This window comes from Xenopus laevis, chromosome 7S (genome assembly GCF_017654675.1).
Source record: "Xenopus laevis strain J_2021 chromosome 7S, Xenopus_laevis_v10.1, whole genome shotgun sequence".
Lineage (NCBI taxonomy): Eukaryota > Metazoa > Chordata > Amphibia > Anura > Pipidae > Xenopus > Xenopus laevis.
The window spans coordinates 102,530,681-102,556,148 of record NC_054384.1 but is presented as its reverse complement, the minus strand read 5'-3'; the positions used below and the strand labels follow the sequence as shown (position 1 = coordinate 102,556,148).

Here is a 25,468-nt window from a genome sequence, read left to right as displayed (position 1 = left end):
ACTGCAGTTGAGATAGGGGAGATCTTACAGAAGGTAGTGAGCTGATAACTTACATTATACAAACAAACAGAAATCTTAAAAATCGGATTTCTTGAACTTTCACATAGTTTATGTACTTGGTAAATGATTGGTGCCCTTTAAATAAGATACTGTTTGAATTTCATGGTCATTTTAGTTCATTCGAATTTTAAAAAAACATTCAACATTTGATAAATCTGCCCCTCAATGTGTCAGGACTTTGTCAAGAAAATGACAAATATTGAAAAAAAAAAAAAAAACGAACAAGCCAAACATGTCTTCCCAAAGGAGTTTTATTTTAAAGAAACAATCACTTCCATGATGGCAAAGGGAAGTTCCTTATTTAGGTTTTAATCTTCCTCCTCATCATCTGCACCTCCGGCACCGCCTTGTCCCTTCTTTGCGTTCTTTCTCTTGACGCGGCCAGGACGTCCCCCGCCATAAGGTGAGCGCAGGGAGAAGTCGATGTGTTTCTGAGAATCCAGACGGACTATGAATGACGGGATGTTCACCACCTGCTTACGGACGCTAAGGAACAGGAAAGATCAGGTCAGAAGACAGATCCATTTAAAGGGGTGGTTCACCTTTAAGTTAACTTTTAGTATGTTTTAGAATGGCTAATTCTATAAATTGGCCTTCGTTATTTATAAGTTTTGGATTGCTGACTTCTTGACTCTTTCCAGCTTCCAAATGGGGGCCACCGACCCCACCTAAAAATCAAATGCTCTGTAAGGCTAGAAAATGTATTGTTATTGCTTACTTTATTTCTATTCAGGCCTATCATATTTTGGTTTCTTTCAAATCAATGTATGGTTGTAAGGTACTTTGGAAAATAAAGGTATTTGGTGTTTTTTCCCCCCCAAAATTAGAAAAATTAAAAATGAAGTCATTTAAATTAAGACAAAAAAAAAAAAAAAAAGAAGAAGGTTCTGGCCCAATGCGTTTCATGTCTGTTGGGGCACTTGCTCATAGGGCAGGAAAGCGTTAGACCAGAACCTTTTTTTATCCTAATATAAACGACTTTACATATTTAATTTTTATTTTTTTGGGGAAAAAAAACATCAAATACCTTAATTTTACACATGACCTTATTTGCGAATACCACTACACCATACTAAAATTTCATTTAAAGGGGCTGTTCATCTTTGAGTTAACTTTTAGTATGATGTAGTGATATTCTGAGACAATTTGCTATTCTTATTTTTTATTTGTGGTTTTTTTTTTCAGCAGCATTCCAGTTTGCAATGTCAGCAGTCTGGTTGCTAGGGCCCATAGCAACCATGCATTGATTTAAATGAGAATATGGAATATTAATAGGGGAGGGTCAGAACAGAAAGAGGAGTAATAAAAAGTAGCAATAACAATAAATTTGTAGCTTTACAGAGCATTTGTTTTTAGACTGGGGTCAGTGACCCCCTTTTTGAAAGCTGGAAAGAGTCAGAAGACAGCAAATTAATAAACTAAAAAAAATAAATAACGAAAACCAATTGAAAAGTGTCTTAGAATTGGCCATTCTATAAAATGCTAAAAGTTAACCTGAACCACCCCTTTAAAGTGGGGTTGAAGTTGGCAGATAATATTCATTTTCTGACATTCCACTGGCTTCACATGACGAGTACATAAAGTCTAGCTACCAATGCTGCCCCCAAAAGTGGGAACTTTCAGTTAGAAGTTTCTGATCAATAAGTGAATTTACATTTACATAAACAGGCTGAACGGAGGCCAATGCTCCAATGCATTTGCGGGAACGTAAGGACATTGGCAAGGCAAATAATTTGATTGCACCTTTCAGGAGGGAAAATGGAAATGGCTCGTTCCCCACACACAGACAATGGCAATTACCTGAGCTATTTTACTATTAATGTGGATATTCTTGACAATGCATCAGGTGCTCTGTAGAGAAACTCAGACTCCTTCACAAGGTGTATGGCCAGAGCCAAAGTGACCTTGCTGAATTATAACTCCCATTACTGCACCACTGGCACGACGGAGCTTAGGATGGAGTCTCGGAATGACCACCAGGGAAATGAAGGAGCATGGGACCCACCTATCAGAGTCAAGTCTCCACACTTTCACAATATTTGTTCCATGTTCTGGGCAAGACACCAAAAGTACAGCTTTAGCAGAGTAGGGACAGAGCCAACATTTACATCCAGAAACTAACAGTAAAGTCTTTTTTCCATAAAGTATTGCAACTACTACAACTTATAGTGTGATTAGTGATGAGCAAATTTATTCGCCAAGCTGTGGATTCGCTGTGAAATTCCAAATTTTAACGTGCAAATTTTCACGAAACTGTGGCGAAAATTAGCTAAAGAAAAAAAAAGTCGCTCTAAGAAAAAACGCCCATTGACTAATGCATTAGGACAAAAAAAATTGCCATAAGAAAAAACGCACATTGACTTTAATGCATTTGGAGAAAAAAATTTGCCTTAATAAAAAAAAAAAGCCCATGGACTAATGCATTAGGAGAAAAAAAGTCACCATAATAAAAAACGGCCATTGACTTTAAGGGTGGTGGCACAAGTGAAGATTCGGGGAAGATTATTTGCCCAGCAACAAATTTCTTAAGGCGACAAATATTCCCAAAATGCCTTACTGCTTGCAAGAATACGAATCGCCTGAAGGATGGCATACGGATCTCTTCGGATTATCGAAGTTTCCTCGTAAGGCAACTTCGGGCGACTTTGGAAATGTATGCCACCCCCTTGTGATTCGTATTCTTGCCAGCGGTACGGCATTTGGGAAGATTACTTGCCCGTAGAGGAGAAGATTTGTTTGTTGGGTGACTAATCTCCTTTGAAACGTTTAGTGTGCCACCACCTTTATGCGTTTAGTGAAATTTCACAGTTTTGCGATTTTTTTTTGGCGAAACGGGACAGATTTGCTCATTAAGTGATGACAGTTCAGTAGTGGCACAAATCATAATTTGTAGTTAAGCTCCAATGTAGTCAATGAAACACTAAAGCAGAAGAACAGCTCACAACGATTAGGAACTAATACGAGTAAAGTATATAAACAAAGGTGAAACTCACCGGATGTGCCTCTGTCTGATCAGCACACGGGCATGATGGATGGACTTGGCCAGGCCCAACTTAAAGACCTGTGTTTGCAAGCGACGCTCCAAGAAGTCTTCAATTTTCAAGCCCAAAATGTAATCGAGCTTCATCTTCCCCTCATCCAACACTCCAATACGCACCAGTCTCCTCAGCAGGGCATTACCTTTACAGACACAAGTCATTGTTATTCGTCAGGAATCTTATTGCACTTATATAGGAAAGGAAAATCAGACAAGTCTATAAATGCAACAACTCCAATAAGCATGTCCTTAAAGGAACAGTTTAGTGTAAACATAAAAACTGGGCAAAAACAGTCTGAAAAATAAAAAATGTTTCTAATATAGTTAGCCGAAAATTTAATGTATAAAGGCTGGAGTGACTGGATTTGTAACATAATAGGCAGAACACTACTACACTACTGAGTTAGTCAATGACTTGAAGAGGGGCCACATGGGACATAACTGTACAGTGAGTTTGTAATTGATCCTCAGCATTCAGCTCAGATTCAAAAGCAACAGATATGACCCATGTGCCCCTCCCTTAAGTCACTGATCGGTTACTGCCTGGTAACCAATCAGAGGAAACCAAGAGAGCTGAAAAACAGGAAGTAGTGTTCTGGCTATTATGTTACACATCCAGTCACTCCAGCCTTTATACATTACATTTTTGCCTAAATATTATAAACATTTATTTATATTTTTCAAAAGCAACAGATATGACCCATGTGCCCCTCCCTTAAGTCACTGATCGGTTACTGCCTGGTAACCAATCAGAGGAAACCAAGAGAGCTGAAAAACAGGAAGTAGTGTTCTGGCTATTATGTTACACATCCAGTCACTCCAGCCTTTATAAATTACATTTTTGCCTAAATATTATAAACATTTATTTATATTGAACAGCCTATTAACCCAGTTTTTATTTTTGCACTGAACAATTCCTTTAAAGGAAATGCTGTTTGTTAGTTGCCTGCTTACAGCGCAGTCTAAGATCAGCCTCTAGAACCATCTATATAGACTTGTACTTTTATTAAGCATTTTTGTCTGACCAATAGAAAGCATGCTTCATGAAACTGTATAAAGCGAATGCAGAGAAACAGCAAGCTGAAAACGGGCACTGGATCAACATCCAGTTTAGAAACTATTATAACCAACAGTTTCAATATTAAATGAAAATTAAAGCTTGACTAAAGAAGTAGGTAGAAATATTGTACATTATGTTTTGTGCTTCTGTACAAGCCCAAGGCAACCACAGCCCTTTAGTAGTAAAGATCTGTGTCTCCAAAGATGCCCCAGTAGCTCCCCATCTTCTTTTCTGCTGATTCACTGCACATGCTCTGTGCTGCTGTCACTTACTGAGCTTAGGGACCCACTCACAATATACAGTACACATAGAATAGAAATGTCACAATATAAGGCTGATTAGTAATACAGATAATTACTACATGGCAGCACAGAAACCAGTGCAATTAACATCAGAATTTAATAATCAGCAAATCTGTAGCATCAGCTTATATTACAGCCAGGGAAGCTCATTTTCTGCTGGATAATTAGTGACGAGCCCTAAGCTTAGCTTCTCAACAGCCAATCAGAGCCCACTGAGCATGTGAGTGTCACAGACACTTTCCAAGATGGTGACCCCCTGTGACAAGTTTGAAGTCCTGGATCATTGCTGCTATTGACAAGCTGAAACTTTGGCTTCGTGCACTATATAAAATATGGCATTTTCAGGCACATTCATTTTTAGGGTTTAGTTCTCTATTAAATGTGACAGCACGCCCTGTATCTCAGTGCAATGCACTTATTAGACATAAGAGTTAGGAATAGTGTATATGACATACCCTCAAACAGACGCTTGGGGTCCTTCTCATCCAAGGTCAGTAGCTCTCTGGCAGCCTTACGGATCTTGGCGAGAGTGAATTTCACCCTCCACACTTCGCGCTTGTTACGCAGACCATATTCACCTATAAAGATAAAGAAGTACATTGTCACAGGCTCATACAAAACACACACACGTAGCCCAACAGCTGAAGGGCCACTTACCAATGAGCTTTAACTCTTGGTCCAACCGCGACTTCTCAAATGGACGTCGCGGAGTGACGTAGGTCTTCCGGCAAACCCAAGTTCTGGCAACGGGCATCTTGGCCTATTCACCTGTTTAGAAAAAAAAAAAAAGATACAAATTAGATTATCTGGACTGGAACAGACAATGGAGGTCATTTATCAACATTGGGCAAATTTGCCCATGGGTGGCAACCAATCAAATTGCTGCATTCATTGTTCTACTTGCAGCTGGCTTCAAAAAGCTTCAACCGATTGGTTGCTATAGGCAAATTTGCCCAGTGTTGATAAAAGAGCCCCAATGCCAATACTCTCCCTCTGACAAACAATAGAAAATAAACGCCATACGCTACCAAAGCTGCAATTTGGGGAAACCGATAGCTAAAAACAAGAGCTTAATTTCCCAAGTGCCATCTACACCTCCCCCGAGGTACCACAACACCAGTACCACCTTTTGTTTGGTTGTCACCCCCCCAAGAGCCAACTTTTTCATTCTCGATACTCCGCTCTCCTGCGGTCACCGACATCACAGCGCCATTTTTAGAATTATTTGCCTTTCTCTGGACTCTCCAGCTTTCAGATGGGGGTCACTGACCCTTTCTAAAAACAAATACTCAGTAAGAGTCTGGCCACACGGGCAGATTAGTCGCCCCGCGACCAATCTCCCCGATCTGCCTTCCGCCAGCTACATGTAAATCGCCTGGGGGCAGGCACACAGAGCGCTTTGTTTTCCGACATTTCCTCGTGAGGCAATTACGGGCGACTTCGGAAAACAAAGCACTCTGTGTGCCTGCCCACATTTTAGTTTGTGGAAGGCAGATCAGGGAGATTAGTCGCCGCAAAGAAGAGATTTGCCGCCTGGCCACTAATCTCCCCGTGTGGCCAGGCCCAAGGCTACACTAAAGGCGCCAATAGATATAAAGATCCACTCGTTTTGGGTTGTCGACAAACGAGCGGCTCTCTCCCAGTTACGCCCAAATTGAGGTGGGCGATATTGGGCTGAGCAGACCCACGATGGGATCATAATGCATCAGATACGGGCGGTCAGCTTGCGGGACCACAAACGTACAGATACAGCCGCGATACAACAGTATTTTTTAACCTGCCCAATCCAGATGGACAGATAGGGATCAGGGAAGCCAGTCGGATGGTCCAATAAGCTGCTGACTCAGTCTGTCAGCAGCTTTTATCAGCACGTGTATGGGGGGGGGGAGGCTTTAGTTAATTCTACTTTTTATTACTGCATGGTTGCTATGGTAATTTGGACCCCTAGCAACCAGATTGTGGAAATTGCAAGCAGGAGAGAAGCTGAACAAAACAAATAACTCAAAACCCGAACAATAAAGAAAACCAGTGTCAAATCCTGACAGAATAGGACTCCCCACATCATACGCAATGAATATACTTCTAATCATAATTCAAAGATGAACAAGCAGTTTAAAAGGCGCCAAATGTGTAGGGAAGGTTGAAGGGTACGCGGGGCACCATGGGAATCATCCATAAGGCCAATTACTATTGTTGGCAGAAATAAACGCTCGTTATTGAGAGTAGAATAATTCCGTGACTGGATTTGCCCTTTGGGAAGGAGTTCGTATACACACAGGCGCGCCCAGCGTCACAGGACTGGGAATGAAATCCGCGCAGGGATACTGTAGGCCACATTACACCGCCGGCTCAATTCACTGCACAGTCCGCGTTTACACACGAGATCAATCCGCACCTTGACTAAGTACAGGCCCGGACAGCCGCGTTACTGTGAACAAATCGCATCAGACGCAGCGCGGTAACAGACTCCTACGCGAGCCCCGGTTTTGTAATAACTAGTGCTAAGAAAATCTCTACAATACCAGGCCTAGCTCGTCCAATTTGACCACGTTTCCCCTCAACTACGTACCGCGCCGCTTCGAGAGGAAAAGGATCTGGCCGTGTGCAATCTCGGTTTATATAACTTCCCCCACGCAGGACACGCCTTTTTTTGCGTCATACCTACTTGTGTCATCTACATGCGCCTCTTCCACAAGAAGCGGTGAGAAAGTCCCGACAGCAAGACCTTAGGTCATGGCTACACAGCAGCTTGTTTATATAAACTATAGTAGTACTTATCTGTTATCTACTGTGTATCCTGTGCTTGAATGGCTGCCCCCATGGCTACACAGCAGCTTGTTTATATAAACTATAGTAGTACTTATCTGTTATCTACTGTGTATCCTGTGCTTGAATGGCTGCCCCCATGGCTACACAGCAGCTTGTTTATATAAACTATAGTAGTACTTATCTGTTATCTACTGTGTATCCTGTGCTTGAATGGCTGTCCCCATGGCTACACAGCAGCTTGTTTATATAAACTATAGTAGTACTTATCTGTTATCTACTGTGTATCCTGTGCTTGAATGGCTGCCCCCATGGCTACACAGCAGCTTGTTTATATAAACTATAGTAGTACTTATCTGTTATCTACTGTGTATCCTGTGCTTGAATGGCTGCCCCCATGGCTACACAGCAGCTTGTTTATATAAACTATAGTAGTACTTATCTGTTATCTACTGTGTATCCTGTGCTTGAATGGCTGCCCCCATGGCTACACAGCAGCTTGTTTATATAAACTATAGTAGTACTTATCTGTTATCTACTGTGTATCCTGTGCTTGAATGGCTGTCCCCATGGCTACACAGCAGCTTGTTTATATAAACTATAGTAGTACTTATCTGTTATCTACTGTGTATCCTGTGCTTGAATGGCTGCCCCCATGGCTACACAGCAGCTTGTTTATATAAACTATAGTAGTACTTATCTGTTACCTACTGTGTATCCTGTGCTTGAATGGCTGCCCCCATGGCTACACAGCAGCTTGTTTATATAAACTATAGTAGTGCTTCTGAAGCAAACACACCGGTTTTACCAGTGCAGCAAAATCAGTTCACTATATATTTATTAGTTTAATATACTTTCACCTTTCAGTGATTATACATTATTCCCATCAGTCCCTGCCGCAGTGGAGCTTACAGTCTATCTCATCTACACTATGGCCAGCTTGATCCTGGTAACCTGCCTGTATGTACTCAGGGTTAATGGTAGACTGGGGGTTTAATATACAGAGGTTCATCTTAGTGGGTTCTGCTGAGGTCTTAACAGCTATTTGCTTGCACCTGAAGGGCCCATTGTTATAATTAATAAGGAGTTTTGGTAAATTATTATTATTATTATTAACATGTATTTATATAGCGCCAACATATTGTGTAGCACTATGTAATCGTGATATTGTCATTTCTTGACCAATAAACCAGTACAAACTACTTCATGTTTTTTTTAATTAGTTCCGTGACTGTAGCCTCCCAATTGTCCCTCTTTTCCGCCACCATCCGGCAGTCCTAGATAGTCAGTTAAATGTCCAATTTAAAGGGGTTGTTCACCTTCCAAAACTTTTTTTTTATTCAGTTTTCAGATTGTTCATCAGAACAGTTGCTTTTTCATCTTTTATTTTTTACCATTTTCCCAAAATTTAAATTTAAGGGGCAGATTTATTATGGGTCAAATTGTAAATTCGATTTTTTGAGTTGGATTTTGGGTCGAATCTCACAAATTCGAGTTGGGAATAATCCAAACTCGAATTCGAATTCCAAATCAAGATTTATCATACCTGGACCCTGTGAACAACTCGAATTCAACTATTCGCCACCTAAAACCTGCCGAGTTCATGTACAAGTCAGTGGCAGAGGTCCAGTGACCCATTTGAAGATGTTTTGGACAAAAAACTAGATTCGAGTTTAGTCAAATTTGAATAGAGTTTTCGGGTTGTTAATATTCGTTCAAGTTTTAGATATTTAAGTTTTTTTCTTAAATAACCTCCCATTCCAGTTGTCAGTTTATTCAAATTTATTAAGTAAAAAAACTCACATAAACTCGAAATTCGACCTTTGATAAATCTGCCCCGAAGTCTACTTTTCCTGTTTCAGTTTGGCAGCTCAGTGATCCAGGAGCATCTGAACTGTTACAATTTGCTCGATTTAATTGGTACAATTAGTTGATCCATTTCTCAACAGTATCTGTGGAATATTAGCAACTATTGTATCAATTATAACAGCTGCCTTTAATGAAACTCTGGGATTCTGCTCAGCAGGGACAAAGATAACAAATGTATCAACTAAATGTATCAATTTAGAACAGTTACCAAGTAAGTTACCTTCCCACAAATTGAAGTAATTGGAAAAAGTCTTTATTTCCGGTGATCCAACTGAACTGGAAAAAGTGTTGGAAGGTGAACAACCCCTTTAAAGGGCAACTAAAGGCAAAACAATAAAATCCAAATGTTACTTTCTTTAATGAAAAAGAAACCTATCTCCAATATATTTTAATTAAAAAATATGTAACGTCTTTATAAGAAACCCAACTGTATGCAGTGAAATTTTGCCTTCATTTACTGCTGTGGATAGGAATTGTCAGATGGTCCCTAACTGCTCTGCAGGGAAACAATCATACTTATGAACAGCAGGGGAGCCCCCGCCTTACTTCCCAGCCATGCAGAACTCAAGCAGCTTTGTTTGTTTCCATGTAGAGCAGTCGGCAACTGTGTAGAGATTTGTATTGGATTTTATTTTTGCCTTTACATCCCCTTTACGGTTTCCAACTCCAGCTGCAGGGACAAAGATCATGGAGCCAGATTTAAACCGATAAACTGGGATTCTATTTGGAGGATTATTTTGCTGCAGCCACTGGTTCTGCAGAGTTGGAGAAAGTTTGTATTAAACAATACAAAAACTATAAAATCCACATTAGATTACATGACAACACAGGACCCAGTGCAGTCTGTATATTCTGATTATTAATCAGTCTTGCTGTATCGGCTTCTGTTAGATATTATTTGACTTGTGCTGTTTTGTTAATTTATGACGATCCCTAAGCAGCCCAGACCACACTGAGCATGTGCACAATCTTGGTCTTGCCAAGATGTATAACAAAGTTACAAGATGGTGACCCCCTGTGGCCAATTATGAAAGCATAAATTATTTGTTTGATTAGGCTTGTGGTGCAGTAAGTTCATGTTTATGTTTAGTATACAAAATACAGCATTTCTAGCCTTATTCTATTTTAGACTTTACTTCCCTTTTACAAGTCACACCAAGGTCTTGCCAGATGAAACAGTGCTGTTAGTACACTAAGGAAGTATATTGCCCTATCCAAACACAAATATTACTCAGAATTAAAATGAATATTTATACCCCAAGATGGAAGATTCAGAAAAAAACCTTGGCATGTTTATGACAGTATTAGGCAGGCACTGTAGAATTTATGTTTATGTATTAGTTTCTGATCCATGCAGCAACAGAGAAACACGATTAAAGAGCCATGAGAGGTAAAGGGGTTAAATAAAAAATGTGTATATAGCTCTTATCTCTATGACCTCACTATCAGAGCTTTGTCCTTTAGACCAGCAGCAATATAACTCTTAAGCGCCCTATACTTTTTCCATTCATAGGTTGTAGGTGAACTTTGAAACAATTCAGCAAGTCCAGCCCACTGACTCAGCAATCTATAGGAAATGCTTCATTTGGATGTGTGGGTTCTTTTTTCGTTCTGTTCCATACGTGGATCAGACTCTTCAGTAAAGGTACATTTTTATTTTCCCCAGATTTATCCTGAAAGAAATAAGGACTCAACCCAGAAACAAAGTGGGGGCTTAGTTTACAACCCGAAACATGCTTTCCTCCATTTATAGTTGTATATTTGAGTAGAAAAAAACACTGCTTATATTGATGACATTTCTTTCTTCCTTTGCAGATACAAAATGCAATTTGATTATTTCCTGTACAAAGGGGTAAAGTTTTCCCCGGGCTCGTACTCAGAAGAACTGCTTCAACATGTAGAGAATGAATTCCAAGTGCTGGACGATGATGTTTACATTGTGACCTATCCCAAATCTGGCAAGTCCTCTGTTTCATTTTCTTTATAAAGATGGTTGACAAATTGCCCCATGTGCCATTGCTTTTAGGCAGGACAAAGCGCTGTAAGTACAGACACGGGTTACTCCACCCAGGATTATAAAAGGGCTGAGGTAGAGCTATGATGTTACTTGTGGGAGAAGATTGGGCATGTGTAAAAAGTCTTCTATGGGAGACCCCAAAAGAGAGTCTGCCTTCAATGTGTTGGTAGTTAAGGTGGATTGATATTGACCTGATCTGGCCTGAAATGGTGCTGTTTTATATTTCTTTAAAGGAACAGTTCCTTATAAAAATTAAAATTAGCTAAATAGATAGGCCGTGCTAAATAAAAAATGTTTCTAATATAGTTAGTTAGCCAAAAATGTAATGTATAAAGGCTGGAGTGACTGGATGTGTAACATAACAGAACACTACTTCCTGCTTTTTGTCAGGGGCCCGAAGGCTCAGGTTGGAGTTGCAGACCAAGGAGGAAGCTGTAGACTCCAAAACACAGTTCGTGGTAACAAGGGGTAAAGAAGAAGAGTAGTCAAATCCAGGCAAAGGTCAGTTCAGGCAGCAAGGTCCTTAGTAAGGAAACAGACCGAAGTCAAGATCAGGAATCACAATAGCAATATAACACACCCAGGAACACAACAAAGTTGAACCTATAATCGGGCAATGACTGCAGGCCTTTGGCGTCCTTTTATAGGCGAGTTTTCGAGCCAAAACGTGCGTGATGACGTCACTCGCTGACATTGACGCCGAACAGTTTGACGTCCAACTTCCACGTGGTTCCCCCTGGGTGCCGCCATTTTGGGGAAGACGCCGACAGGGAAGGAATCGCCGGCAAGCGCTCCTTACACTTTTCAGCTCTCTGACTCTGAGTTAATCAGTGACACATAACTGTTCAGTGATTTTGTAATTGATCCTCAGCATTCAGCTCAGATTCAAAAGCAACAATTATGACCCATGTGCCCCCCCCTCAAGTCACTGATTGGTTACTGCCTGGTAACCAATCAGAGGAAACCAAGAGAGCTGAAAAGCAGGAAGTAGTGTTCTGGCTATTATGTTGGACATCCAGTCACTACAGCCTTTATAAATTACATTTTTGCCAAACTAACTATATTAGAAACATTTTTTATTTTCACGGCCTATTTACCTAATTTTATTTTTATACTGAACAATTCCTTTAAGCTGATCATTCAATTTTATATGATTTTTCAGTATGTAAATATCCATGTGGATATCTGTCAGTTTGTCCACATCTGCTAGCGTGTGGTGCATCGTCAGATGAGGTGAAGAGGAAACGCTTATATGAATGACATTAAATTCTCATTTTAATCACTTTCCCTACCAGTAGGCAGCAACTTTAGGCAAGCACATCTTATTTTATATTGTGGCCTTGTCATTGTTATTCTGTGCACCTGCCAAAGTGAGTTTCCTTACTCTTCTAAACATTAAGGGGCAGATTTATCAAGGGTCGAATTGAAAATTCGATTTCGGAATTTAAATTTTCAAAATTTTTTATGGTCAAAATTGTCAAATTCGACTAAGGAGTTCAAATACAATCGAGTTTTTTTAAAAAAATTCAAATTAGATTTTCAAGATTTATCATAACTTTAAGAACTCAAATGCAACTATTCGCCACCTTAAAACTGCCAAATTGCTGTTTAAGTCAATTGTTTGCAGCCTTCTTGACATTCTAGTTTTTTTTTCGGAGGAAAAAACGCGAATAGAGTTTTTAAAATTCAAATCAAATTTACGGGTCGATTTCATTAATCCGAGTTTAAAAAAATTGATTTATTAATAAATTTAGATTGGTCGAATTTCGAATTTATGGGAGTTTTTAAAAACTCACATGAATTCATAATTCGACCTTTGGTAAATGTGCCTCTAAGGGGTTTCACATGTTTAAATATTTTCCTTTCCCATCTGTCACAGGAACGAATTGGCTGATAGAGATTTTGAGTCTTATCAACCGAGACGCAGACCCTATGTGGTGCAACAACGTGCTAATATGGCTGAGATCTCCTTGGATTGAAACTAAAGAAGGCCAACTGCAATTAAAGGACCTTTCCCGCCCAAGGGTCCTTACATCTCACCTACCATTCCATATTTTTCCCAAGTCCTTTTTTACATCTAAAGCCAAGGTATTACATTATTAATGATAGAAATGTGAATACATCCTGGGTTTTCTGATACTATTTACTATTGGAATTTGGTACAAACTATCCTGCTCGTAGATTATTCCTATATTTATAAACGTAGGAGTCCATGGGTCTCAGGTTAGATGTATAGGTAATTAATTCCAAAATCCAAGGAATGGTGTAAGTACTTACATGATCTACTTGTGAAGTTCATTGCACATTTCTGGGAAACCCAAAGCACCATTTTATTTTTTATAAGATCTTGGCAAACATTTCATGGAAAATCACATTTATCAAGTGCCCCTTTAACAGCTGAGGGTTCCCCTTGAATTATTGCCAAGATCTCACAAAAGTAAATCTTGTGCCTTTCAGCATGTCTGGACCTAGAGGCCCTCTAATTTTAAAGGGATACTGCCACAGGAAAACATGTTTTTTTTTCAAAATGCATCAGTTAATAGTGCTGCTCCAGCAGACTTCTACACTGAAATCTGTTTTTCAAAAGAGCAAACTGATTTTTTTATATTTTATTTTGAAATCTGAGATGAGGCTAGAAATATTGTCCACAAATTGGAGTTATGTTACCCCTCCCCCCTCCACCAGCCCATCATCAGAACAATGGGAAGTTAAAGAGCTCCCTGGTAGATCTAAAAATAACACTCAATAGTAAAAATCCAGGTCCCACTACGACTCCTTCAGTTACATTGAGTAAGAGAAACAACAGCCTGCCAGAAAGCAGTTCCATCCTAAAGTGCTGGCTCTTTCTGAAAGCACATGACCAGGCAAAATGACCTGAGATGCACCTACACACCAGTATTACAACTAAAAAATACACTTGCTGGTTCAGGAATGAAATTTTATATTGTAGAGTGAATTATTTGCAGTGTAAACAGTGTAATTTAGGAATAAAAATGACATCATAAAAATCATGACCAATGACCCAACATCCATACACAGACCAACTTATGGCAATTTAAAGAGGCCCGAGCTTGCAGACAGCCAATCCAGACCATGCTTTGAGCACATTTGCATTGTTGTTTGTTGGCAATGCACCTCATTAGGGATGAGCAAATCTGTCCTGTTTTGCTTCACTGAAAAATTAGCAAAACTGCTAACGAATTTGTGAAACGGCAAAACATTTGTGAATCGCATTGAAGTCAATAAGCGACAAAATTTTTTTAAGAGAGGCAATTTTTATACATGCAACTTTTTTTTTCTTACTCCAAATGCATTAAAGGAACAGTTCAGTGTGAAAATAAAAACTGTGTAAATAGATAGGCTGTGCAAAATAAAAAATGTTTCTAATATAGTTAGTTAGGCAAATATGTAATGTATAAAGGCTGGAGTGACTGGATGTGTAACATAATAGCCAGAACACTACTTTCTGCTTTTCAGCTCTCTAACTCTGAGTTAGTCAGTGACTATAAGGGGGGGCACATGGGACATAACTGTTCAGTGGGTTTGTAATTGATCCTCAGCATTCAGCTCAGATTCAAAAGCAACAGATATGACCCATGTGGCCCCCCTGAAGTCTCTGATTGGTTACTGCCAGGTAACCAGGGTAACCAATCAGTGTAAACCAAGAGAGCTGAAAAGCAGGTAGTAGTGTTCTGGCTATTATGTTATACATCCAGTCACTCCAGCCTTTATACATTACATTTTTGTCTAACTAACTATATTAGAAACATTTTTTATTTTGCACAGCCTATCTATTTACCCAGTTTTTATTTTTACACTGAACAATTCCTTTAATGTCAATGAGCATTATTTCTTATGGGCACTTTTTTGTCTTGGCAATATTTTTTTTGTCACAGCAAATTTTTTTGTGGCGAATTGTTGCCGCAGTTTTGCATCATCACTACATCTCATACTAGGTTTAACTTGCGGAAAGCAGTGAAGATTATATACTAAGCTCTTCCTTTTGGTTCAGTTTATAACTAGTGATGGGCAAATAAATTCGCCAGGCATGGATTCACAGCAAAATTCTGTGATTCGCCGACTGCAAATAAATTTGTGAAACGAAGGGAAAAATTCGCCAGTGAAAAATCTGCCTCAACAAAAAAAATTTGACGCGTGTCAAAATTATTGAGCACATAAAATTGTTGCATATGAAAATTATTCTGACGCCCATTGACTTTAATACATTTGGACAAATAGTTGCGCGTATAAAAGTTGTCGCGTCAAAATTCACTTCAATATGTTCCGCAAATTTTACGCCGTTTCGCAAATTTTTTGCTGAAACGGAATGGGACAGATTCGCCTACCACTATTTATAACAGAATACAGAAACCACCAACCTGTCTACTAAGTTAAACCCTAATTAGACTATTTGTAATTGCCCCAAAGAAGGCAAAAAAAAAAAAGAAACCAAACAAACAAATCAAGCCATAAGGAAATTCTGTCCTTGGATCAGTAATCAGACCTGTCAATGGGTCACTAAACCTTTACACTTTTAGCAGCAAAAAAAGTTTAAAGTCAACTTCTTAAATTTATTTTCTCTAATCTATTTCAGATCATTTATGTAATGAGGAACCCAAAGGATATTTTTGTGTCACTTTTTTATTTTGCAAAGATAATCTGCCACTACAAAGACCCTGAAAGCTTTGAGCAATACTTAGAAGACTTTTTGCAAGGGAGCGGTAAGTCTGTCACATAAAGCTACACATACAGTATTTCAATTCAAGTGTCAGCTCCTTGCCTCAGGTGGCACCGGAGAGCATGTTACTTTAAAGGATAAGTAAACCTTTAAAATAAGTGAATGTAAAACTGAAGAGGTGGAAATGCCGCAGTTTAGAAAAAACATTAATTTGTGAACACAAAATAGGGTGTACCCATAGTTTTACTTCAACTCATAGAAACTGCACTTCATATACTGACTCACTATGAACACAGATGGTGCTATAGTTACTGGGGGTGGTTTATCAAGGTTCAAATTTGAATTTTTGCCACAATTCAAATTTTTTGGCACAAAAACCCTTAATTGTTGGAGAGTTCATATAAAAGTCAATGGGAGATGTCCAAGGCAAAATTCAAGCCATTTTTAAAAATTCAAGGTTTTTAAGCCAATAATCTCGAAGATTTTTAGGTATTTGGTGCGTTCTTTCATGATTGTAGACAATCAAGTTTTTTACATTCTGATTTTTTTTTATAAACAAACAAACAGTTCGAAGTAGAAAAAAACCTCACAAATTAGATTTTTTAACATAAGCCCATCAGTGTGGCCATTATATAACTGTTGGTGCACACGCTGCACTCACACATTGGGGCAGATTTATCAAGGGTCGAATTTGAAAAACTTTTTGGCCGAATAGGTCCGTTTTAGATCGAAATTCTAATTGTACGAATCAAAGTAATAGCGCATTCGAATCAAAGTCCACCAATTGACTCCAAAGAGGTCCCCCATAGGCTGAAACAGAAATTCGGCAGGTTTTAGATGCTAAATTTCGATATTCTAAATTTTTTTCAAATTCAAATGGAATTTGGACTATTCCCTAGTCAAAGTACACAAAAATTAGTTCGAAATTAGATTTTTTTTTAATTTGAATTTTCACTTTGACCTTTGACAAATATGCCTCGTAATCTTAAAGGAGAAGGAAAGGTCTTTTAACTTGGGGGTGCCAAAAGCTAGGCACGAGAAAAAAGAAGAAGCCGGAAGAAAATTGCTCTGTGGTGCTCGCTGGAAGAATCCCAGGCCGATGCAGTTTTCTCCTAATAGAAGCACCGGCCTGGGGGTTTCAGGTAAATACATGCGATCACTTGGGGGTGCCTAACTTTTGGCACCCCCAAGTTAAAATACCTTTCCTTCTCCTTTAATAAAAAATCTCGCCCATATACGGGCTTTTACTGGTCGATACTCCACAGGCCCATCCCCTAAAGTACACATGACATAAAACCTCCATAAAAATATAAAAATTTACTCTCGAATATGCAAATGATTAAGCACAAACGGGTGCTATTAGCATATAGCATGCTAAAATATTCCCCATGGGCATTTCACTTCTATTGCTTCTTGTTGTGATTTCCTTCTTTTCTCAACATCATCAACAACATTGTTCTCTTCCACCAGTTCTTTATAACTCTTGGTTTGATCACGTCAATGGATGGATGCAAATGAAAGACAACAGCAACTTCTTTATCATTACTTATGAGGAGCTCCACCAGGTGAGAATAAAGAGAGATGTGTTTGTTTATTATATATAATACCTTCAAATACATACTTATTCCTAAATATGGATAGATTTAATTGCTGCCTATCTGTTTCTTTTAACACACATTCCTGCTGAAGACACAGGGAGGCCCATTTACTAAGGGCCGAATATCGAGGGTTAATTAACCCTCCATATTCGACCATTGAAGTAAAATCCTTAGACTTCGAATATCGAAGTCAAAGGATTTACCGCAAATACTTCGATCGAACGATTCGAAGGATTTTAATCCATCAATCAAACGATTTTCCTTTGATCAAAAAAAGCTTAGAAAGCTTATGGGGAAGGACCCCATAAGCTAACATTGGTGCTCGGTGGGTTTAAAGTGCTGAAGTAGGTAGTCAAAGTTTTTTTAAAGAGACAGTACTTCGACTATCGAATGGTCGAATAGTCAAACGATTTTTAGTTGGAATCGTTCGATTGGAAGTCGTAGTCGAAGGTCGAAGAAGCCTATTCGATGGTCGAAATATCCAAAAAAAAAACGTAGAAATTCGAAGTTTTTTCAGTTCAAATCCTTCACTCGAGCTTAGTAAATGTGCCCCCTAAACTAACCTCTAATTCATATATAGATCAGTAATTCAATAACTTTCAAGGCATGTACAGTGTCACTGATTAACTAAATACTAGGCCAATTTCAAGCCATAAATAAGATAAGGCAGTTGTTTCCATACGGTATCGCTAGCCATCTTGGGTAGGGCTGGAACAGTAGTGAAGGGGCTTTACCTACAGTGAGATTTTTGTATCTTTATACTTTTATTTCTATATACCCTTGAGAGCCCAGCAAGTATGATGGGATTTTGAGTTAATCGTTCACTTGCTTACCTAGATATGCTTGTAACTAGTGATGAATGACTCATATGGCAATTTCTCCCTATATCACGACTCTTGTACGAGTTGTGGGTGGAGCTTAACAAAGGTTGGTACTTAACGGATAAGAAAACCTTTAAAACAAGTGAATGTACAATTGACGAGGTTGCTATTCTAATCACTTTTTCAATGTACATTTGTTATTTATTTTGTTTTTATTCCAAGTTATATTAATAAGAATGAATTTAGTTACAACAGTGCCACCTGCTGGTGAGTTTCTGACCAGTCTGACCACCAAGTAGTCAAGAAAGTTGGCAGGAGAAAGAAAAACCTTTCTCAAACCTTTCCTAACCAGAAGAACATAAGAGCAGGCTCTTTCTTTCGGACTTTTTAAAAATCATATATTAAACCCCAGGATGGAAAAGTCTAAAGTCAATAGGAGAAGTCCCAAAGATTTTTTGATGTGCGCTGGGTTTTTGGCAATACCTGGAAGTTTACGGAGCAAAATTCTGAGTTTCCGGGTGAAAAATCCAAAAAAAACGTGAAAATCTGATGAAAAATCTGATGAAAAATCCAAAAAAATCGTGAAAATCGTTTTTTTTTCCCAGATTTTTTCCCACAAATTTTTTTTGGGAAAGTGTATTAATAAATAAGCCCAAAAAACCCGTGCAGATTTGGTCAGAGTTTTTTTCAGAAAATATTGAGATAAATTCAGACTTTGATAAATAGCCCCCTAAGTGTACTAACGACATTTCGCTTAGCAGAATTGAACGATAGGTTCACTATGAAATGCTCGTGCTGACGAATTAACGATAGTGAAACTTTCGGCTGCAGCGATGCAACTTCGCATTTTAGTGAATTAGTGTAGTGGTAGCGAATTTGTGCCTGATGAATTGGCGCAAAGTGTGGCGAAACCTTCGCAGGCGAAAATTGCCCTTCAGTGAGTTTTGACAGACATAATATACTTTGATTTATAGGCGTACATATTATGTATACACATTTTTTTGGGATCTTCCACAGGATCTGCGAGGCTGCATCTTAAGAATCTGTAAGTTCCTTGGGAAAGAACTAGATGATAACAAAATTGATATAATTGTAAAGCACTCGTCTTTTGAAGCCATGAAAGAAAACAAGATGTCCAACTATAGCCTCGGCACAAAAGAATTTATCGATCACACAAAAGGCAGCTTTATGCGGAAAGGTAAGAGATTGTTTTAAAGGGATACTGTCATGGGAGAACATGTTTTTTACAAAACACATCAGTTAATAGTGCTGCTCCAGCAGAATTCTGCATTGAAATCCATCTCTCAAAAGAGCTAACAGATTTATTTCATATTGTCAGTTTCCCAGCTGCTTCAGTCATGCGACTTGTGCTCTGATAAACTTCAGTCACTCTTTACTGCTGTACTGCAGTAATTTAATAAATTCCAAAAAAACACGAATTTTTCAGGATTTTTGCATTCGGAGTTTAGTAAATAACCCCCTGGATATCTAACATAATAGCCAGAACACTACTTCCTGCTTTGCAGCTCTCTTGGTTTATTTTGCACAGCCTATCTATTTACCCAGTTTTTATTTTTATACTGAACTATTCCTTTAAGGTGCATAAGTCATAGTGAAAAATAAAATGGAGTGTAGGAAATGTATGAAACATCTTTTCCCAAAGAGGTATTATTATTTTTTTAATATAGTCTTTGAGACATTAAAGGAGAACTCAGCCCTCCTACTAATAAAACCCCCTACCCAGTACCCTACATAGTCCCCCCTCCCTGCTCCTCCCCCGCATAAGTGCCCCTAATCCTTTACTCACCTATAGGTGCAGAGTAAGCTCAGCGGAGCTCATGGGCGCCATCTTCCACCTCTTCGGATTTCTTTGGGAAGTGAACGCCGTATTGGTGCATGCACAGTTGGAACAGTCTTCCTGTTCATAACAACTGTGCATGTGCCAAAAGTGATGGAAATTGCAGAAAGGAAGGAAGAGGACCCGAAGAAATCTGAAGAGCTGCAAGAGGGGGCACTTACATGTGTTATCACTTATGTGGGGGAGGGGAGCAGGGACTATGTAGGGTACTGCGGTAGGGGTTTTTATTAGTGGAGGGTTGAGTTCTCCTTTAAAGGACCAGTAACATCAATTTTTTTTAAAAAACGATTTCTTTGTATACTATGAATAAAAAAAAACCACAAACCCATATTAAACTTGAAAATCGCATAGTCTTATAAATAACTTACTGAATCTCTGCTTGCGCTCCTCTTCAGAAAAGGTGACAGGGCGACGATCCATTGTGCGGCGCTCAATTTCTCCTCCCTGGCTATCTCCTATAAGGAAGACAGGGATGAGAAATCGAGTGCCGCACAATGGATCACGCGGTCACCTTGTTCTGAAGAGGAGCGCAAGCGGAGATTCTATAAGTTATTTCTAAATAAAGACTTTGCGATTTTAAAGTTTAATATGTGTTGGTGTTTTTTTTGTAGTACACTAGCGAATTTTTTTAGAATTTTTTTTGATGTTACTGATCCTTTAAGTGAGTTATTAGTGCATTTCCTCAGACTAACACCTGCTTTACTGCTTCAGACAATTCAAGTCACAGGCTTTGGAATATTGCCATTACAAAGCCATATTTTAGTTTTTTAGCCTAGGGAAATCACTATAGGTGGCCAATAAAAGCTTATAAGTCTGCCATTCAGGCCAAGTTGACAACTTATTGGCTGTGTATGGGTGCCTGTGTATTGGCTGTGTATGGGTGCCTCCAAGCAGGTCTGTGAAGGCCCATTATAAGATCCTATTTTTCACCATGGGCCAATTGGATCATCCTGATTTAACCCAGCATGCGTATGTAGTGTAACTTTTTACTCAGAATGGTACAGAATAACAAAATATACAGACAGCATGCAGGAACTACATAACCCACAATTCATTGCACTGTGATGTTCTGTTCCTTATTAAAATCACGTGTGCAGGGAATTATGGGGTTTGTAAGAGGTGGCTGTTGATACAAAGTAACAGTAGTCAGACAGCTCTGCAAAGTAGTCAGACAGATCAGCAGGAGAGCAGGGGGCTAGGCTTAGGGAACTGTCAGAAACCATTAAAAATCATGAAAAGTCTGCATATTTTTTAATTGATGTATATTGCAAAGTTGCTTGAAATTATGTTTACTTTTCAAAAAGCTTAAGCAGGGGCGTAACTATAGAGGAAGCAGACCCTGCGGTTGCAGGGGGGCTCAGGAGTGTAGGGGGCCCAGTGAGACCCTAATTAATTAGCAATTTTAATATATCTTGGTAAAATAGGCCATCTTATAAATATTTTGGGGCCCTAAATTGAATTTGCTATCGGGCCCAGTAACAACTAGTTACGCCACTGAGCTTAAGTTATGTTTTTGTGGAGCTCCCCTTTAACTTAGGGGGTTATTTACTAAACTCTAAATGCAAAAATCGAACAATTGTGATTTTTTAAAAAAAAAAAATCGGACTTTTAAAAAATCACGAATTTCGTTCAATACCCCGAAGTTTTCACAATTTGAGAGCAAAAATCTGAGTTTTCGGGTGAAAAATCCAAAAAAAATGTTTTCCCACAAACCAAATTTTCAGTAAAATGTAATAATAAATAAGCGCAAAAAACTGAGTTGTAGAAGAAAATATTGAGATAAATTTGGACTTTTATAAATAACCTACTTAGTATGATGCAGAAGGCAAAAGTAATAGGATCTTAGCACTGTAGGGGACAATACAAGGATACAATGAGGTTGTGTTGAGTTTAGCAACAAAAATCTTCTGACGGTTTCTAGGACTGCAACATATTTGTGTGTCTTACAGGGATCACTGGGGACTGGAGGAACCATTTCACAGTGGCCCAAAGTGAACGCTTTGATAGAGTTTATCAGGAGAAGATGAAGGATCTGAACATGAAATTCTTCTGGGAAGGAAAATGAGTGTTTTCTCTTTTCTGTTTTAAATATATCATAAAATTAACTCTATTTAAATTGGTGTGCATTATTCAGATGCTATTGTTTATTTGTATTCATCATTAGTAATGTCTGCGACAATAAGCGCATCAGGCTTTACTGTACTATCTCCTGGCTCAGTGACTGGCTTTGTTCGGCCAGCTACAGGAAGGAAATGAAAGTCATTTATTACAATTCATTAAAGGGGTTGGTTCGCCTTGAAGTTAACTTTTAGGGGGTTATTTATCAAAGTTCGAATTTATCTCAATATTTTTTGAAAAAAACTCAGACCAAATCTGCACAGGTTTTTTCGGCTTATTTTTTAATACACTTTCCTGAAAATTTTGTTTCTGGGAAAAAAAACCTTGAAAAATACGAATTTTTCTGAATTTCCACCGAAAACTCAGATTTTTTCAGAATTGTCAAATAGTCTTCTTTGCCTTTTTGCTAATTGTCAAATTTGGTGTGAATTGTCATTTTGGAGAGTTTTCGCCAAAAAAAAACATTAGTAAATGTGCCCCATAGTGAGTGTGCTAGAATTAGAAGAAAAAAAAAGAATATCAGAACTAAACTACTACAGGTATAGACACCGTTATCCGGAAACCCGTTATCCAGAAAGCTCCAAATTACAGAAAGGCTGTCTCCCATAGATTTCCTTTTATCCAAATAATCCAAATTTTGAAAAATGATTTCCTTTTTCTCTGTTATAATAAAACAGTAACTTCTAAATGATCCCAACTAAGATTTAATTAATCCTTATTGGAAGCGAAACCAGCCTATTGGGTTTATTTCATGTTTACCAGATTTTCTAGTAGACTTAAGGTATGAAGATCCAAATTACGGAAATATCCATTATCCAGAAAGCCCCAGGTCCCAAGCATTCTGGATAACAGCTCACATACCTGTATTTCTAAAAATTTTTAAAAATATTTGCCTATTGTTTATTTTACAGTAGAGGATAGCACATTCCTCTATGCTTTATTGTCATATTTGCACCAGTGAATCCGACCTTCCGTAGATAAAACCAAGGAACCATGATCGCTGTCATGCAATTTTTCATCTGACTGTTCCTGTTCTATCTCTCACTCCTTTGTCCCACAGCATAAGGGGAAAATAAAATCATGCTGAATACAAATTCCCCACCATGATATCATAAAAATCACTGGAGACTATTTGCATTTTTTAGAGTCACTGCCTAGTACATTACCCTTTCAAATACATGACCATGATTATTTGCACTTGACAAAGGGGTTTTACCCCGAAACGTTGCACACCGCAATAAAAATTTTAGCAATTGGTCGCCCTACCAGCATCTACTTTTGTGCCTGTGATTTTCTCCTCTCAGTTATGTACAGCGTGGGACGCTAAGAAACTCCTACACCCGGTCAGATGCTTTGGGCTGCCGATCTTCGAACAACATACCTGCGGTGAGTCAGAGCGGTTACGCTTTTTCCAATCCTCTGTTAAGAACAGCACCAATTTACTGGCATGAAATGAAGAAATTGCTTAATCCTGTAACTTTATTAGGGAGATTAAATTCCTCTGTATTTAAAAACAAAGGTCTTTTTATTCTTTTTATCCAGTTTCTGGCTTATTGTTTAAGGATTTGCACTGCTTATTGCAGATTATACTATATTTATGTGGCTTTATATAAATGTGCAGTTTTAACCACTTTGGGCCAGATTCAGTTCCATGAGAAAACATTATTTTATGGTTTATCATGTAAAAAACTATTGGGTGAGATTCATATCCAGTTCCAGTTTTTTTTGCCATAGACTTTAACAGTTTTCATGTGATAAACAGTGATAAGTTATTTCTCCTTGAATTGCATTTGGTTCTGGAACTGAATTAGGAATTAAGGGGCAGATTCACTAAAGGGCGAAGTGACTAACACTGGCGTAAATTCGCCAGCGAAGTGGACCTACTTCGCACCCTTACGCCAGGCGAAGTTGCACTATGGCGAATGGGACGTAACTGCGCTAATTCACTAACTTGCACATTTTACTGAACGTTACCTCTTGCGCCAGACTTGCCTTCGCCACCTCAGACCAGGTGAAGTGCAAAACAGTAGATAGGAATTGCTTCAAAAAAAGTCCCAAAAAACGCTGGCGTCTTTTCCTTTTTTAAGGGTGATAGGCTGAAAAAGATAGTTAATTTTTTTTGGAGGTAGCCTCTTTCCCCCCCTACATTTCCTAACATATGGCACCTAAACTATACAGTGGGCTCATGTGTAGGGCAAAATAACAACTCTATTTTATTTCCCAGCTTGTGTAATGTATTTGGTGCTACATATACGTCCATTGTACTTTAACATGGCGCCTTATGTGAATTAGGCATCGCTAGCGTAACTTCGGTTTGCTTGGCGAATTAACGCTAGCGCAACTTCGCTACCATTCGCCTCCCTGAGCGCAAATTCGCATTTTAGTGAATTTGCTTAACGCAGGCGAAAAAGAATCTGGCCCTTAGGGGTTTTCAAAGGTCGAATTTTAGAGTTATGTGAATTTTCTTTTAACTCGAATAAACTCGAATGTACTCACAACTTGACTGGGATGTTATTTATGAAAAAAAAATCAGTCTAATTCAATCAAATAGGAACGACCTGAAAATTCAAATCAAATTCGAATCGAGCTTTCCTCCAAAAAAACTAGAATGTCAGGAAGGCAATAAACATCTTCAAATGGTTCAACGGACCTCTGCCATTGACTTCTACATGAACGCGGCAGGTTTTAGGTGGCAAAGTATCAAATTAGAGCTTTTTCCAGGGTTAAGGTGTGATAAATCGAATTAGAATTCAAACTCAAAATTGTGAGTTTTTACTCACTATTTGAAAATTCAAATTCACCATTCAAACCTTAAAATCTGCCCCTGATAAACAGTATGGTTATGTGGGGATATTTGCAAGGTTGCTTGTAATTATCACTCATTTTGTGTCAGGGAAATTATAAGAGCAAGACCAAAGAGCAATTCTGCACATCAGCAAGAAAAGTTGAGTTCATAGAGTGACACATGAGCAACCACGCAGTGACTTAAGGTGGCCATACATGGAGAGATCTGCTTGTTTGGCATTGTCGCCAAACGAGCGGATCCTTCTGCTATTTGCCCACCTTGAGGTGGGCAATATTGGGCTGATCCGATCGTGGGCCCTAGGGCCCACAATCGGATCCTAACAGACGGGAACGGGCGGTCGAATCGCGGGACCGCATCAACCAACAGATGCGGCCGCGATCCGACAGGATTTTTAGTCCCATCCGATCGAGATCTGGCCGACTTTCGTGATATGTAACCATGGTGCTCCGTATTTCTAAAGATGTCCAAGGTTATAGGC

The 25,468-nt window shown here is 38.8% G+C and overlaps 2 protein-coding genes across 7 annotated transcripts; one reads left to right on the top strand and one right to left on the bottom strand.

The window, feature by feature from the left end:
* Positions 1–293: 293 nt before the first annotated feature.
* Positions 294–7,070, bottom strand: rps9.S (ribosomal protein S9 S homeolog). Of its 3 annotated transcripts, XR_005962761.1 has the most exons (6): positions 7,029–7,070; positions 5,117–5,227; positions 4,915–5,037; positions 3,054–3,240; positions 1,861–2,111; positions 427–546 (listed from the first exon to the last, which is right to left on the bottom strand). XR_005962761.1 is itself a non-coding variant. In XM_018226925.2 (5 exons), exons 2-5 carry the CDS (start codon positions 5,211–5,213, stop codon positions 369–371), a joined length of 585 nt encoding a protein of 194 aa, XP_018082414.1. In that variant the 5' UTR covers positions 5,214–5,227; positions 7,029–7,053; the 3' UTR covers positions 294–368.
* Positions 6,975–24,059, top strand: sult2a1.S (sulfotransferase family 2A member 1 S homeolog). 4 transcript variants are annotated; one of them, XM_018228268.2, is made up of 8 exons: positions 6,975–7,160; positions 10,608–10,739; positions 10,910–11,052; positions 12,991–13,199; positions 15,706–15,832; positions 17,260–17,354; positions 19,226–19,406; positions 22,016–22,176. In XM_018228268.2, exons 3-8 carry the CDS (start codon positions 10,917–10,919, stop codon positions 22,129–22,131), a joined length of 864 nt encoding a protein of 287 aa, XP_018083757.1. In that variant the 5' UTR covers positions 6,975–7,160; positions 10,608–10,739; positions 10,910–10,916; the 3' UTR covers positions 22,132–22,176. The 4 variants fall into 4 exon arrangements, with proteins under 4 accessions (XP_018083757.1, XP_041427569.1, XP_041427567.1 ...); XM_041571635.1 differs by lacking the exons at positions 6,975–7,160; positions 22,016–22,176 and adding exons at positions 8,005–8,185; positions 23,489–24,059; XM_041571633.1 differs by lacking the exon at positions 6,975–7,160 and adding an exon at positions 8,005–8,185.
* Positions 24,060–25,468: the final 1,409 nt, after the last annotated feature.

Coding starts and splice junctions, on each gene's coding strand:
- rps9.S (XM_018226925.2), bottom strand. CDS start 5,213: ATGCCCGTTGCCAGAACTTGGGTTTGCCGGAAGACCTACGTCACTCCG. Junction 3,241..4,914: donor CCCCAAGCGTCTGTTTGAGG/GTATGTCATATA, acceptor GTGTCTGTAAAG/GTAATGCCCTGCTGAGGAGA. Junction 547..3,053: donor ATCAGACAGAGGCACATCCG/GTGAGTTTCACC, acceptor CCTGTTCCTTAG/CGTCCGTAAGCAGGTGGTGA.
- sult2a1.S (XM_018228268.2), top strand. CDS start 10,917: ATGCAATTTGATTATTTCCTGTACAAAGGGGTAAAGTTTTCCCCGGGC. Junction 13,200..15,705: donor TTTTTACATCTAAAGCCAAG/GTATTACATTAT, acceptor AATCTATTTCAG/ATCATTTATGTAATGAGGAA. Junction 19,407..22,015: donor AGGCAGCTTTATGCGGAAAG/GTAAGAGATTGT, acceptor TGTGTCTTACAG/GGATCACTGGGGACTGGAGG.